Raw genomic sequence first — 15323 nt, 5'->3', positions numbered from 1 at the left:
ACAGCCAGTTGGTGCAGGGAGCAGATGGGCTGTATGGAATAGGACTGAGGAGGTAGGGGATGAGTGTTTCCCTGGACAAGAGCGGAAACCTCTCTCCTCCCTCAGCTGTGCTGTCTCCCTGCTTGTGTCATAATGCTCCTTCCAGTGATGCAGGCTGACATCACAAAGGGAACCCCCACATAAAAGGGAGGTCTCCCCAGCACCACTGGCACTTCCCGACAGGGTCTTGGTGCTGCTCGACACTGCTCAGGGCTCCCCACTGCTGCCCTTTGGAGTTTTGGGCAAGAAGCTGCAAAGAGCATCCCTTTCCCTGACCTGACAGCAAGGAGCAAGCGTGATGGAGGGCTGCTGCACTGTCCCCATCAGCTCGGAGCTGAGAAGCTTGTTTCCCACCCTCCTGCACCTCTCCACCAAAGGTGAGGGTTTGGGGAGCTCCTTCACAGAGGAGCTCTGGGGCTGTCCAATGTCAAAGCCTGGGGCTGCTGGGCTGGCACAGGTTGGCTGGACAGGGCTGGGGCTGCTGTGAGAGCCTTCCCTGAGGCTCCCACCACGCTTGAGGGACAACGCGGCAAGCAGGACTCCCAGGCCGCGGTGTTGGGGCTGCTCTGAGGCTCTCATGGTCCTCCTTCAAGTTGGGGCACCCGGGGCCAGCTCTGCCTGGGAGCGGGTACCTCTTGGGCTTCTGGCTCTGGAATGATAAGGGGTCCTGTGCCCTGGGAGCTGGCGTGTCCTACAGCTCGCACAGGGCTCTCATGGAAATGCCTGTGCCCTTTACCTCAACCCCGTCTCCTCTGGGAGAACTACTGTTCCTTCCCATGGGATCCTCCTGTGCCACCAGGCTGAGAGATCGTGTTCCGGGCTCTGGGATGCCATGCTGTTGTGGCGGTGAAACGGCCAAGCTATGGTCCTGAGCCCTTCCCACATCCCTGTTTCCACCCCATCCCTGCCCGGGAGCAGAGTAGGGCTGGTAGCCTGAAGCTGGGGCCCAACCCAGCTCCGCAGCCAGAGCGGTGCTTATCTGAGCTGCTTGTGGGCACCTGCACTGGTGACCCCACTGGGCAAGGAGCTCGCCGAGGGGCTGGGAGCTGGCTGGCCTGGTGCCTGACACCTCTTTCCCTCACTTTCCAGAGGTTGTGGACATCTGGGACGCTGTGTCTGCGTACATCCTGGAACAGCTGAAGCTGGACAAGGTGGGCTGGCCTCTTGGTTGCCCTTTCCCTTGCCAAGTCTGGGCCCTGGGGACTGATCCCTCCCTGAGCATCCTGGCAGCACACCAAGACAACCCTGTGCTTTATGGTCAGCCAGGAGAGGAACCAAGCCCAGACCTGGCCTGAGAAAGCTTTCCGCACACCACAGGGAGGACTTCCCTCTTCCCTGTGGCCAGAGCACTACTAACCACAAGCGTGCACCAGTGAGAAATGCTCAGCACCAGTGACAACCAGTGCACTCCCCCAGCAGCCTTTTTCTCTTTTTTCCTGGGCAGGGGGTCCAGGTCGCAGGACTCGGCACTTTTGCTGTGCTCCGTGAGGAATTCTACATGAAAGGAGACGTGCATGTTGTTCGACGACCAGTCTTCCAGGTGGACATGGATCGCTTCAGCCTGGGCCCCACAGTGCTTATCCCTGGTGAGAAGGCAGCGGCCACCCTCCGCTTTCCCCCTCCACCTCTGGGGGAATGTGTGCTCTCTGCTCCTTGGAAAATGCTGGCAGGTGTCAAAAATTGCCTCCAAAAGTCACGGGAGGGCTTGAGCTTCCCCTAAACAAACGCCTGCCCAAGAACTGTTTCTGTAAACAACCTTTACTGTGGCATTTTGTTAGGAATCTTAGATGGAACCATGGCTGCTGAGGCGGTGATGATGTTCCTCCTCCTTGCAGGCGATGTCAAGATCAAGCTGCTGGACTACCGGTGGCTCTCGCGAGCCACCTCCTTCCCGATGAGCATCTTGGAGGGCTGTGTGCAAGAGACCATCCTCCTGTACTATTTCCAGCTGAGGAACAGGCAGCACATTGACTTCAGCTTCCGGGACATCGGCATTCTGTGCTGCGAAGGCGATGGCCTGTGCATGAGGTTTTATGCCGACTGCGTCTCCAGGCTGGAGAACAAGGCCAGGCATATCGCGCTGCTGCACACTGTAAGCTGCTCAGGTTTGGAGGGTGCTTCCAGGTCTCTGGGAAGCTCATGGAAGGGGCAGCGGCCCAGACCCCGTTGGCCAGCCTGGCCGTGGCAGCCCGGTCAAAAGCCTTTCCCCACGCTCACCCCACTGACTGCTCCACCTGCAAAGAAAGCTTCTGCTGCCTTTCTGGGTCCTTGTCCTGCAAAAAAGCCCAGCAGCATTACTGTGCGACCTCACTGTTCACTTTGCAGCTTCTCCAGAGCAGAGCAAGGGCTGCTGTTCATGGAGGAGGGTTTGGAAGGTGGGGATGGGGAAGTGACTTTCTCTTGGAGCAGGAGACAGGTCTGCTTCCTTTGGCAACCAAGAGAAAACTGCCTAGGACACCTCTAACAGCTCTGGTTCTTTGCAGAGCCTGTGGATGCCAGGAGCCGCTGTCTCCAATGGAGCAACCACCACTCGGGGGATGCGGGCTGCTCCGGACCGTGTGTTCCCGAGGTGCGTACATTTCCTCAGCAGCCCTTGACTCACCGAGCAGGCGGCCGCGCAGCCTCTGCTCAGGAGCGCTTGGTCAGCGTGAGACACTCGGTGTCGAGTCAGGGATCCGTCCTTGAGGGGCTGGGGGCTGCTCTGGGCTGATTTTGGGCTACACCTCTGTTCTGCTGGAGCGACCGGGCATCCTGATCCCGTTTCTCATGCCCAGCCTGCCGTCATTCCCATCAGAGAGAACCAGTGCACACAGAGAGGACTTTAAGCTGCACCTTATGGCTGGGGGAGACCCCTGATACAACCTGTGCACGGCCACAAAGCGAAAGGAAAAGGAGGATTAGCGGTGGGAAGCCGCAGAGGGCAGGGGTCGCCCTTCCTCATTCTCATGTCCTTGTTTACTTTCTAGGTTCCAGATCATTGTTACCAGCAGATCGGGGGCCACGGCTCCTAAGAAGCTGCTGAAGAAGCGCGAGAGGTTCTGCCTCCCTGTGCTGCCCAGCCAGCGTCCAGGCATGAGGGAGCAAGAGATGGGGAAGAAGACTTCTGCCATGTGAGACCATGTTCATCCCTTGTGGGAAGGGATAAAAGGGATCCTGGCACCCATGTAGGAGAGACATCCCCTTTGGCCACTGCGGCAGGGCCACTGGTCCCTGACAACACCTGCTCCACGGATCTGAGGAGCTCCTCTGCCCCATTGCAGCCTGCTTCCCGGGGAAGGCGGCAGGTGCTGAGAGCTCCCCACATCGCTCTGCTTGCCCTCAGAGCAGAGCTGAGGTGTGGTCCCCTCCCAGCCACGCCAGGGGGCTCAGCAAAGGCTCTCCCTCGCCCTGGAAAGGGCCCCACCTCCCCCACCTCTTTTGCCGGCCCCGGGAATCTAGAGGGAAGCGGGAGATCAAAGTCCCCCCAAGCTCATGCTGACTCCTCTGGTGTCTCTCGGCAGTGTGCTCCCCCCGTGCCCAGGCAGCTCCCCCAGGACGAAGGAGCTGGGCAAGCAGGAGGCAGCTCCTCTGGGCAAGCCCAGCACTGCCCTCCCGGCTGCACAATGCTGCAAGAAAGCGCTGCAGGTACGTGCTCTGCCCGGCTGCAACTGCCGTGCTGTGCGGGACTCGCCAAGAGCCTCCTTGTGCAGAGAGCCCACCTGAAAGGATCCCTTGGCTCATTGACACCTCCCTGTCACCTTCAGATCTTCTTCATGGAAAGGAAGGTGCTAACACTCCTCCCACCTGGTTTTGCCCCACCTCGTCCCCAGGTGGTCATGAAACACTTGATTCTGGCCATGGGCTATGGAAAAGGGGCAAGTCCTTCCTAGGTCATTGTCACGGGAGGTCTTTGGTCACTCGGCCGTCTTTGCCAAGCGCTGAGGAGCCCGGCGTGACCCCACAGCCCCTGATCTGTCAGGGGCAAAGCGCTGCCAAGCGACCAACTGAGGCGAGGCTCACGGGTCGAACCCGAAGGAAACCCCTCCGGGAGCGAGGACCAGTCCGGCTCACTACCATATTTCCGTCCCCACCAGGAGGTCTGGCAGCTGTCTGCGCAGCACGAGCAAGTGAAGGGCCCGTGGAAGGAGTGGCGACAGCGAGAAGAGGCGGAAGGAGTGGCATGGGAAGCCTGGTCTGCAGGGAAAGTGAAAGAGCCGCCCCAGGTACGGGCAGCCATTGCCAGCGCTGAGAGAAGCAGAGCCCCTCTCTGCCCAGCAGCCAGGGCAGCGGGGCTGCAGCACCTGGGGGCACTGCTGACACCCAGCTGCAGGGCAGGGCTTTGCCTGCTCATCTGCGTGGGGTAGAGACTGGCAGCAGGATCCAAGGGGCAAAAGCCGCCATCAGCTTTGAGGAGCAAACGGCGTTGAGGCTCCCAGCTCCCGCTGCAGGCTGCTTTCAAGACAGTCTCTGGGAACCAGCACCTCTGTTCCGCATCTGGTTTGCTGAGAGAGTCTCCTTCTTGCCAGGCACTCGGCACTGGAGGCACTTGGACTCCCCACCCTCCAGCCCAGCCCAGGGGAATGGAGGAAACCAAGTTCCATAGGAAGATTAAAGTTCGTCTCCCAGCAGAGGCGATAGTGGCAGCCCCCAGGCTGGGGAAACTCCAACCTGGGTAAGTGTGCAGAGCCAAGACCCGCAGAGATGTCCAGGACCCCGGTCCCTGTGTCCTGGCGTGGCACAGGATATCCTCTGATGGCTCCGAACATGGGCAAAACCTGGTTGCGCACCCATAGCCAGGCACAAAGCTCACAGCAGGGCCGAAGGGTGGGCAGACATGGGACCGGGTGGGCAGAGGGCCGAGAGGCAGAGGCGTCTCTGCCGGAGGCTGAGAGATGACATTTTCCTCTTGTTGCAACAGCCTTTCCCCACGAGCCGTCCAGGTCCTGGAAAGGCTGGAGCCATATCACGAACAACGCGGCATATACGAGAGTTTGGTTGCGATCAACAGATGGAAGCTGGAGCAGCAGAGTCAGCTCCCCGGGTAACTCTCTCCATGAAGGGATGGTGCTTCCGGCGGCTGCAGGGCCCAACCCTCCACTGAGGGAGCCCTGGAAGAAAGAAGGCATTTCTCGCTTGGCTCTTGTGAGACAGAAGCAGGTTCTGCGTTTTTGGGGCGACGTAAGGAGTTTCTTCAACGGCAGAAAAGCTCAGCCCCTTGCAGCAAGAGTGGGGAGACCTCTAAGATCCTGAGCTTGCCGGGCAACAGCCTGAACTTGTTCAGTCTATGTTGTTCTATTTGTTCAAAGTGTTTCTTTAAATACTTTCTTAAATTTGTTGTTGTTGTTGTTAATATCCTGTAATGGCTGATCCGCAGACACATCGATGGTCAGTGCTCTATTAAAATCTTGAGGGGTCCTCCCTCCATATTTTAACAAAGCCTTTCTCAGTCTTCTACAATAATCAATGGAGTGTTCGTTATTTTTATCCAAATTAAATTACACGTAGCATTGGACTTTGTCATGGCTGGCAAAGATGCAAGTTTAATTCCGGCAGTTTGCCATAAAAAAACCCAAACCAAATCCAGCAGATTTGCACGAAGGAAAAGAAAAAAGAAAACCAGTTGCATTTTGAAAAGAAAGGAAAGAAAGGCAGGGCATTCCCACGCATCCACTGCCCACTGGCTGCACTCCAGAAAGATAAAAGCAACAACTGATACAGAGAGAAATAATTTACTCAAATTGCTGTGTCTTTCTCCTTGAAAATTTCACAGCTGATTTATCTCAAACATTCTTGACATTAGGAATTCTTTGCGGTCCCCACTGCCTTTAGTAAAGATTGGCTGAACTTGTTGACATAAATGAACACCACACTTTCTAACCTTTTCTAATTCCCTCATTAAAGATGTCCTTTTATTTTTACCATGTATTTATTTTAAAATCTTGCTCTCTGCAGCCTTCCTGTTCAAAGTTCCCAGGTAAATTCACCTGTCTGCTGGCTAAATGGACGTTTGAGGGGAAGGATCCTGAGAGATGTCCGGAAGATCTCCGTATTTCAGGGAGATCTCTGCTCCACTCTCAACTAAGGTTCTTCAAAATACTTGAAGCCCTTGGCCGTCATTTCACTCAGATTTATTACACTGGACTATCTTCCCAGTTTCTTTCCACGGACATAAGTCAGAAAGCAGCTCCCAATGCTCCCTTTCCCCTGGAACAACTGATCCACCCACAGGGGCCACCACGCTCAGACAGGGAGTCCCGTGGAGGAGGTGCCGTAGGCCGAGTTACCCCTGGGTCTTTGGGTTTAGAATGTTTGCACTTGCCAATCATTTTCGGTGGGATACTCACTATTACACCCTCGAGCTGCAAAAGCTATTAAATTTGTGTTCTGAATGTTAGTTTGGAATGCATCTTGCATAAAAGAATCTGAACTCAGAATTAAAACATTTCTCAGAGTGTCCATCATCCAAGTTTGCCCCCAACGCTCCCTGATGGCACAAACACACCAGCCGAGAGAGCGGGGGTTCCCCTGACTTCTGTGTAAACATTTCAGTTATGTCATTTGCTTTGTTCTCTGTCAGGACCTCACTGCACACCTGCTCCCGCACTCACCAAATTCACTTTCTTATGACTTACTCGTCCCTTCCTTTTCTTGTATTTATACTGCACAACCCACTCTGCAGCTCTTGCAGCTGTGGGCTCATAAGCCTCCAAGTTATCGGCAAACAACTGACTCTGACACTGTAACATTACAATTTGATTCTGCAAATCAGATGTCTGTCATTGTAGCAACAACCATTCTATTTGTTGGTGTTGTCTGTGATGTGCCTTTAAGAAGATCCACACTTTCCTTTTTTATTATGTAGTTTCTGCATACATTTTAGCACATAGAATCATAGAATCATTAGGTTGGAAAAGACCTCTTAGATCATTGAGTCCAGCCATTCATTCCTATCTGCCACTAAGCCATGTCCTTGAGTACTTTGTACTCCAGAGGCAGAATAACCTCTCTGGACCTGCTGGCCATGCCATTTCTAATACAAGCCAAGACGCCACTGGCCTTCTTGGCCACCTGGGCACACTGCTGGCTCATGTTCAGTTGGCTGTCAATCGACACCCCGGGGTCCTTCTCCGCCAGGCAGCTTTTGAGCCTCTCTTCCCCTAACCTGTAGCTGCACAGGGCTGTTGTGCCCCAAGTGCAGCACTCGGCATTTGGCCTTGTTAAACCACATGCCAGTGGTCTCCGGCCATTGGTCCAGCCTGTTCAGATCCCTTTGCAGAGCCTCCCTACCCTCCAGCAGATCAACACTTCCTCCCAGCTTAGTGTCGTCAGCGAACTTGCCAAGGGTGCACTCAATGCCTTCATCCAGGTCATTGATAAAGATATTGAACAGGACTGGACCCAGCACTGAGCCCTGGGGGACAGCAATTCTGACCGGTCTCCAGCTGGAGACCCCCTGATTTTCTCTCTGCATAATCTCACTGTATCCCGCTACTCCTCCTAAGGTGCCTGCCCCTTCTGCCGAACCTCATAGACTTCCTTCTTTTTTTTTTGATGTCCACCCAGACATCTTTGGCCTTTCAACCAAGCTGTTTATTTTCCTCACCAGCTCATTTTCTGGCACATGGGGACAGCTTGCTCTTGTGCTGCCAGGATTTCCTTCTTGAAGAGCACCCAGCCCTCTTGGGCTCCCTTGCCCTTAAGGACTGTCTCCAATGAACTCTATCAACCAGCATTCTGAACAGTCCTAAGTCTGCTCTCTGGAAGTCCAAGGTGGCCCTTTCACTAACCCCTCTCCTCACCTCACCCAGAAATGAGAATTCCACCATCTCATGATCGCTGTGCCCCAGGTGTCCTCCAACCATCACGTCTCCCCCAAGGCCTTCTCTGTTCACAAACAGCAGGTCCAGGAGGGCACCTTCCAGCTCACTCACCAGTTGTGTTAGCAAGTTGTCTTCCACGCACTCCAGGAATCTCCTAGACTGCTTCCCCTCTGCTTTACTGTACTTCCAGCAGACATCTGGTAGGTTAAAGTTTCCCACAAGGCCAAGAGCTAGTGATCATGAGACTTCTCCCAGTTGCTTGTAAATTAACTCATGAGCTTCTTCTTCCTGGCTGGGTGGTCTATAGCAGACTCACCATGATATCTGCCTTATTGGGTGTTCCACTGATTTTTACCTATAGACAGTCAACCCTATCATTGCTATCATTGAGTTCAAGGCTGTAAAAACACTCTCTAACATATAGGGCAACCCCACTACCTCCCCTTCCTTGCCTGTCCCACCTGAAGGGTGGGAATCTCCTAGACCGCTTCCCCTCTGCTTTACTGTACTTCCAGCAGACATCTGGTAGGTTAAAGTTTCCCACAAGGCCAAGAGCCAGCGATCTCAAGACTTCTCCCAATTGTTTGTAAAAAAGCTTGTCAGCCTCTTCTTCCCAGCTAGGTGGTCTATAACAGACTCCCATTACCATATCTGTCTTTTTGTGGGCTCCACTGATTTTTACCCACTGGTTAAACCTTCTGCACCTGTTCTTTCCACTGTTTGCACAGCCCTCCCACTCAAGCCCACTCCAGTGCTCACGAGCTATTGGGGAGGACTAAGCTTCAAAAGCACAGAAAGGACTGAGCTTCCAGCAAAGGGCACTCAACACTGTCACCCCTTCCCTCTGCCTTACACAAACACATGCTGGAGGACCTCAGGTGGGACCTCAGCTCCTGGAAACACAGTAGCCTTGCTCAGCACTTCCCACCACAAAAGAGCTGCAAATGGACCCAGAGCCAGCTTCAGCCACCCTTCCAGGGCAGGTTCCCAGACCTTATTCTCTAGCTGGATACAAAAGAGTCTGTCCAGCAACATGTGTGGTACCAAGACACTACAGCAATCCCAAGCCAAGCCTTCAACAGGTGGGCATCACGTAAATCACCAGCAGGTGCCCTTATCTTCCATTTCCCCTTTTTTCCATTAGCATTTGAAGATGGTGGTGGATCTCCATCTACTGGTGGATGGAGACAGTTCACACAGATCATGTGATGTTTTGTTCGATTATAAATTATTACTAGAACTGATTAAAGGATCTCTTCTTTCTGGACTCCTGCTCCTGGACTCATCTCCACAGCTGATGCAGGGGAAGAGAGCGTAGTGCTACCTCCTCACTGGAGGGACCGACCAGAGCCAGTGGAAGCAGAGTATTCCTTCTGTTGTTTCTAACAGTCCCAGGTTTGTTGCGCAGACGTACAGCAAGGGCAGCTCCAGCCCTGCAACACTGAATCCAGACCTTGTGGCTGAGAAAAGAGGTGATGCACCCAAAAGACCATAGGAGGTCAAAAATGCGCTAAGAAATAAAGCTGAGTTTTTGCATCCCCCCATTCGCTAGTTCTGTCCCTGCTTACTTCTCCTTTTCGAGCAGATAAGAGCATGGTTGTCTGAGCAGAGAAGCACACACAGAAAGTCCCGTAGTCACTTCCCCAGCCGAGGTGCTCTTCTGGTTTTCCCCAACTACTGGTCAGATTGACATGCCCTCAGCAGGAGCAAGGTCCAGCTGCATCTCTCCCTCGTCAGCTGTTGATGCTGGTGTCCACCACGAACTTCTCAGAGAGGCCCGAGGTGCTGCCACAGACAGCTCTGCAGAACCACAGAACCTCTGCAAACTTAGGAGCTGGTGCTGACATCCTCAGCTTTAACCTAACTAAGAGTTCTGAATCCACTTTTCTCCGCTTCGCACCATCTTCTCCCTTTACTGCATTCCTTTACCATTTGAATTCAATTTGAGAACAACACCGACCATAGAATCATGGAAAGTTTTGGGTGAGAAAGGACTTGAAAGCCCATCCAGTCCCAATGCCCTGCCATGGCCATGGACCATGGATCCCCGCACTCCATCAGGGGGCTCCAAGCCCCATCCAACCTGGCCTTGAACACCTCCAGGGATGGGGCAGCCACCACTGCTCTGGGTAACCTGGGCCAGAGCCTTCCCACCCTCACAGCAAAACATTCCTTCCCAAGATCTCATCTCAATCTCCTCTCGGTTCAGAACCATTCCCCTCATCCGACCCCTGCACTCCCTGATCAAGAGCCCCTCTCCAGCTTTCCTGGAGCCTCTTTCAGCCAGGCAGGGAAATCATCTCACTGTGGTTTTATCCTTTCAGCTTGTGGGATGCTGGGGCAGAAAAGATTAATCCAAGCCACTTTGTAACAGTGCTCGTGGTGGTGCTGCTGTTACCTCATGCCGGTGCTGCTGTTACCTCGTGCCACCAGGCTGATGTGAAGGGGTGACTTGAGACACCAGCTGACCCCGCCACAAGCCAAGGGCACAGGGAGGCAAGGGGCTCGCAACACCACTCTCTCATGGGCAACGCTTTGTTGTGGTTTGAGCTACAGCAGGATCCGTTTTTCACTTCAGCTCACTCTCATCTAAGTCACTTCATTTTCTGAAAGTTCATTGCCTGTTTTTCACACAGTGTTTCCCTCTACCAGTGATCACACGGGGCACTGGGATGCAGAAAGGCCTGCTTGCACTGATTCGTACAGCAACCAAGGCCATCCTGGAGCTGCTGGGGAAGGGCTGCACCTGCAGGGAGGGGCGGACAGGACAGGTGACCCCCAAACTGACCAGCAGAGATTCCATCCATGCACGTCACACTTGGTATAAGCTGAGAGATCACGAGGGTCTCGCTCTCTTCTGCAATGGCCAACGTCCAGTGAGGACCTCATCTATCTGTTCCTAAATCCAGTTCCTGAGCCCAGCTCCCTCCCAGCCTCGGACCCTTTCCCTCATGTCTCTTCTGCAACATCTGTACAGTCATCGAGGGGTGGGGTGGGGGCACAAGGTCAAATATTTGTACAGACTTTATTACTACTTTATTACTAATGTTAATGTTGTTATTATTATTTCATTAAAGCTGTAGCTTTAGTTTCCAACCCACAAATCTTTTTCCTCCCATCCTCCTTTTCCTTGGGATGGTGGTGGGGGGGGTGGAATTTGGGATCCCTACCACTCGGTTTGGGCTGCTGAGATTCGCCAGGCCGGGGCTACACAGTGACACAATTTTCTGTACGTTTAACTAAAGATTTATTACCGACTCTGCTGACAGAGCACGAAGGATGAAGAAACACAGCAGCCAGGGCTGATGTGGAAAAAAACCACTAGACTTTATTCCCAAATGACATTTATAAAAACAAAGACACAGTGGAGGATGTGGGAGTGCACGGCCTGTGGGGCACAACAAGGCCAGGTCCATGTCGTTGGCACCTGTGAAGCAAGTGGTCAACAGAGGGATGAGAGGCAGAGGAGGCAGCTCCTGGTCATGCCCAGCCACAGCGAGCCTGCCGCGTCGCTCAGAGCCTCCACCTGCCGCGGATAGCCGGGCCTCTTCCCGGGCTCTGTTCTCCAAGGCCCCGGCCTCCGTTTGGGTGCTGCTCTAACTCCCAGCTCCTCCTTGCAGTGCCCTGACTTCCTCGCCAGTCTCTCAGCTGCTCCCTCTTGGAGTGCTCCCTCTCACCGTGACCTCCTCCTTTGAGCGGTCTCCTGAACTGCTCTGCAGTGCCAGGCTTTATACACCCTTTATACACCCTCGTTAGCAACTGCCCCGGTGCTTGGCCACTTCTCAGGATCCCACAGCTGCAGCAATTAAGATCTTCTCAGCTGCCCTATCATTCTCTCTTGTTTACAACACACAATTTTCTGACATTTACAACTTTACATCATTTTACATCATTTTACAACATTACATCATTTACAACATTTACATTTCCCTACATCACATCCACCCACCCTCCCAGCAGCTTCAGTTCAGTGCCAGGACTCCAGGACATGAAGTTCAGCCGCCGGTCTGGACTTTGCATCGGACTGGCATGTGGAAACAGACCCTGCGCTCCCAGCACATGGGCTCGTACCTGGAGGGCATCTCAGCAGAAATGCCGTGCTCACCTCTTCCTCAAGCTCTGACCAGTGAAGAGAAACTCCTGTTCCACAAAATGCACAGGAGACATTCCCAGACCACCTCTGTTCTCCGCAGACTCCCAAGATTGGCTTTTCTAGTCCACATGGTGCCTGCAGTCTCAGTCCCACCTACCCTTGAAGCAGGCACCAAAGGTCCTCCTAGCAAGGACCTGGCAAGTCCTTCCTAGGTCATTGTCACGGGAGGTCTTTGGTCACTCGGCCGTCTTTGCCAAGCGCTGAGGAGCCCGGCGTGACCCCACAGCCCCTGATCTGTCAGGGGCAAAGCGCTGCCAAGCAACCGACTGAGGCGAGGCTCACGGGTCGAACCCGAAGGAAGCCCCTCCGGGAGCGAGGACCAATCCGGTGCACTACCATATTTCCGTCCCCACCAGGAGGTCTGGCAGCTGTCTGCGCAGCACGAGCAAGTGAAGGGCCCGTGGAAGGAGTGGCGACAGCGAGAAAAGGCGGAAGGAGTGGCATGGGAAGCCTGGTCTGCAGGGAAAGTGAAAGAGCCGCCCCAGGTACGGGCAGCCATTGCCAGCGCTGAGAGAAGCAGAGCCCCTCTCTGCCCAGCAGCCAGGGCAGCGGGGCTGCAGCACCTGGGGGCACCGCTGACACCCAGCTGCAGGGCAGGGCTTTGCCTGCTCATCTGCGTGGGGTAGAGACCGGCAGCAGGATCCAAGGGGCAAAAGCCGCCATCAGCTTTGAGGAGCAAACGGCGTTGAGGCTCCCAGCTCCCGCTGCAGGCTGCTTTCAAGACAGTCTCTGGGAACCAGCACCTCTGTTCCCCGTCTGGTTTGCTGAGAGAGTCTCCTTCTTGCCAGGCACTCAGCACTGGAGGCACTTGGACTCCCCACCCTCCAGCCCAGCCCAGGGGAATAGAGGAAACCAAGTTCCGTAGGAAGATTAAAGTTCGTCTCCCAGCAGAGGCGATAGTGGCAGCCCCCAGGCTGGGGAAACTCCAACCTGGGTAAGTGTGCAGAGCCAAGACCCGCAGAGATGTCCAGGACCCCGGTCCCTGTGTCCTGGCGTGGCACAGGATATCCTCTGATGGCTCCGAACATGGGCAAAACCTGGTTGCGCGCCCACAGCCAGGCACAAAGCTCACAGCAGGGCCGAAGGGTGGGCAGACATGGGACCGGGTGGGCAGAGGGCCGAGAGGCAGAGGCGTCTCTGCCGGAGGCTGTGGGATGACATTTTCCTCTTGTTGCAACAGCCTTTCCCCATGAGCCGTCCAGGTCCTGGAAAGGCTGGAGCCGTATCACGTACAACGCGGCATATACGAGAGTTTGGTTGCGATCAACAGACGGAAGCTGGAGCAGCAGAGTCAGCTCCCCAGGTAACTCCCTCCATGAAGGGATGGTGCTTCCGGCGGCTGCAGGGCCCAACCCTCCACTGAGGGAGCCCTGGAAGAAAGAAGGCATTTCTCGCTTGGCTCTTGTGAGACAGAAGCAGGTTCTGCGTTTTTGGGGCGACGTAAGGAGTTTCTTCAATGACAGAGAAGCTCAGCTTCAGGCAGAAGAAGGCATCCTTGAAATACTGTATGGTAAACCACATTTGATCTTTTAATTTGGTCAGCAAGGTATAGGGATTTGCCACCACTGGATGTAGTTCTGCTACAATTTTATTTATGGCCCTTAAATCTTGCACTAATCTATGGCTTTTCTCACCTGGTTTCTTTACAGGCAATACTGGAGTATTATATTCTGATTCACATTCTTTTAATATCCCTATTGCAAAAAAAAAAGTTGTCAGTAACATTTTTATCCCCTTGCAATCTTCTAATCGCAGAGGGTGTTACCTGACATTCACAGGGGTCAATTTTACCTTCACATGCTCCACATTTCTGGCCTTGCCAGATATTTCAGAAGCCCACATGCCATGATAAACCTGTTCCAAAAATCTCTGCTGTTACTGGTGTTTCTTTTTCCACTTGTTTTAAAGACAAACTCAATACTGTCACTCCATTCCGTCACCCAAGCTCCAGCACGTGGCCTCACCACGAGTGCCTGGGGAACACAGCAAGCCCAGAAGAAACACAGTTCTGATCCGCAGCAGCTCAGCTAACACAATCCTCAGCTCGGTGCAGAAAACATGTTTTCTCTCAGATCTGTTTAATCCTCAAGCGGATACCTTCTTACCCCCAAACAGATAAACAAACCCAAAGGATCTTCTTTCATACCACAGCACCACTGGAGTACACACAACTCCACATCCCACTTCTGTTGTGTCCCAGCTCCATGGTTGTCGCTCTGCAGATCCAGAGTCAGATCACAGAAGGACAGAATCATAGAATAGTTTGGGTTGGAAAGGACCTTAAAGATCACCCAGTTCCAACCCCCCTCCCATGGGCAGGAATACATTCCACTAGATCAGGCTGCCCAAGGCCCATCCAACCTGGCCTTGAACACCTCTAGGGATGGGGCAGCCACAGCTTCCCTGGGTAAGCTGGGCCAGGGCCTCACCACTCTCATGGCGAAGAAATCCTTCCTTATGTCTAGTCTAAATCTGCCCCTCTCCAGTTGCAGCTGGCTCCTTGGGCCCTTCTCCTGACAGCCAAATACACACCTTGTGACCTTTGTCCAACTCATCGCTGTGATGCTGGTGGTGGCTGGCTCTCACGGAAGACACACACACATGTACTAGTGCTGTTTGCACTGCTGTTGCAGTCCATTTCATTCCGCTGGTCTAAAGTCTCCAAACTGATAGAGGTCAAAAAAATGGCCACTCTCCTTTCTCCAGCTTGAAAAGCTTCCCATATTTCTTAATTACCAATTATTTCTTTATCCCAGACCACATTCTCTTGCCACGTTCTTTTCTCACATTCTTTTCTCACATTGTTTTGCCACTCCAGGTGATTTTGCAAACTGAAAATCCTATCCGCACACCTCAAGAACAACATTCATTGCAACAAGGTCTCAGTCCCCTCAGTTATCATTATCTTCGTTGTTAATCTTGGTTTTTAACACATTGGAGTTGATATTCCATCCCACCATTTCCAAATCACCATCTCACCCGGGACCCAGGGAGGCAGCAGACTTCCCTAAGGGGAAGTCTGTCTGCCATCTCAGACCCTCTGTTCCCCTCGGAATGGAGTCCTCTGCAACTACAACCTGTCTTTCCTTCCCCACAGAGGTGGCCATAATGGGGGGGGGCGGGGGGGGCCTGTCCGAGCGTGGCAACGCCTCTGGGGTAGATGGGCTGTCATCCCCGTCTATTGCCCGGCCTTCCCCCTCCACAGCCTCACAGCTGCTGAGCAGAGGAAGCTGGGAAAGCGAGGTGGGCAATGAGGGGCTTCTCCTGCCACCCTGAGTGTGGACTTGCCCCGACTCGCTCCTTAGTGAGGGGGAGGATGCAGGATCCCCTTC

At 53.7% G+C, this 15323-nt stretch overlaps 1 protein-coding gene across 1 annotated transcript; it reads left to right on the top strand.

Annotated features, from left to right (window-relative positions):
- Window positions 1–222: 222 nt before the first annotated feature.
- Window positions 223–5460, top strand: LOC128854112 (uncharacterized). Its single transcript, XM_054084324.1, has 10 exons — window positions 223–416; window positions 1129–1190; window positions 1484–1625; window positions 1875–2131; window positions 2523–2608; window positions 3006–3149; window positions 3540–3663; window positions 4113–4241; window positions 4545–4690; window positions 4937–5460. The coding sequence occupies exons 1-10, from the start codon at window positions 338–340 to the stop codon at window positions 5061–5063; spliced, it is 1296 nt and encodes a 431-aa protein (XP_053940299.1). The 5' UTR covers window positions 223–337; the 3' UTR covers window positions 5064–5460.
- Window positions 5461–15323: the final 9863 nt, after the last annotated feature.

Source organism: Cuculus canorus, chromosome 19 (genome assembly GCF_017976375.1).
Source record: "Cuculus canorus isolate bCucCan1 chromosome 19, bCucCan1.pri, whole genome shotgun sequence".
Lineage (NCBI taxonomy): Eukaryota > Metazoa > Chordata > Aves > Cuculiformes > Cuculidae > Cuculus > Cuculus canorus.
This window is presented reverse-complemented; position numbering and strand designations above follow the sequence as displayed.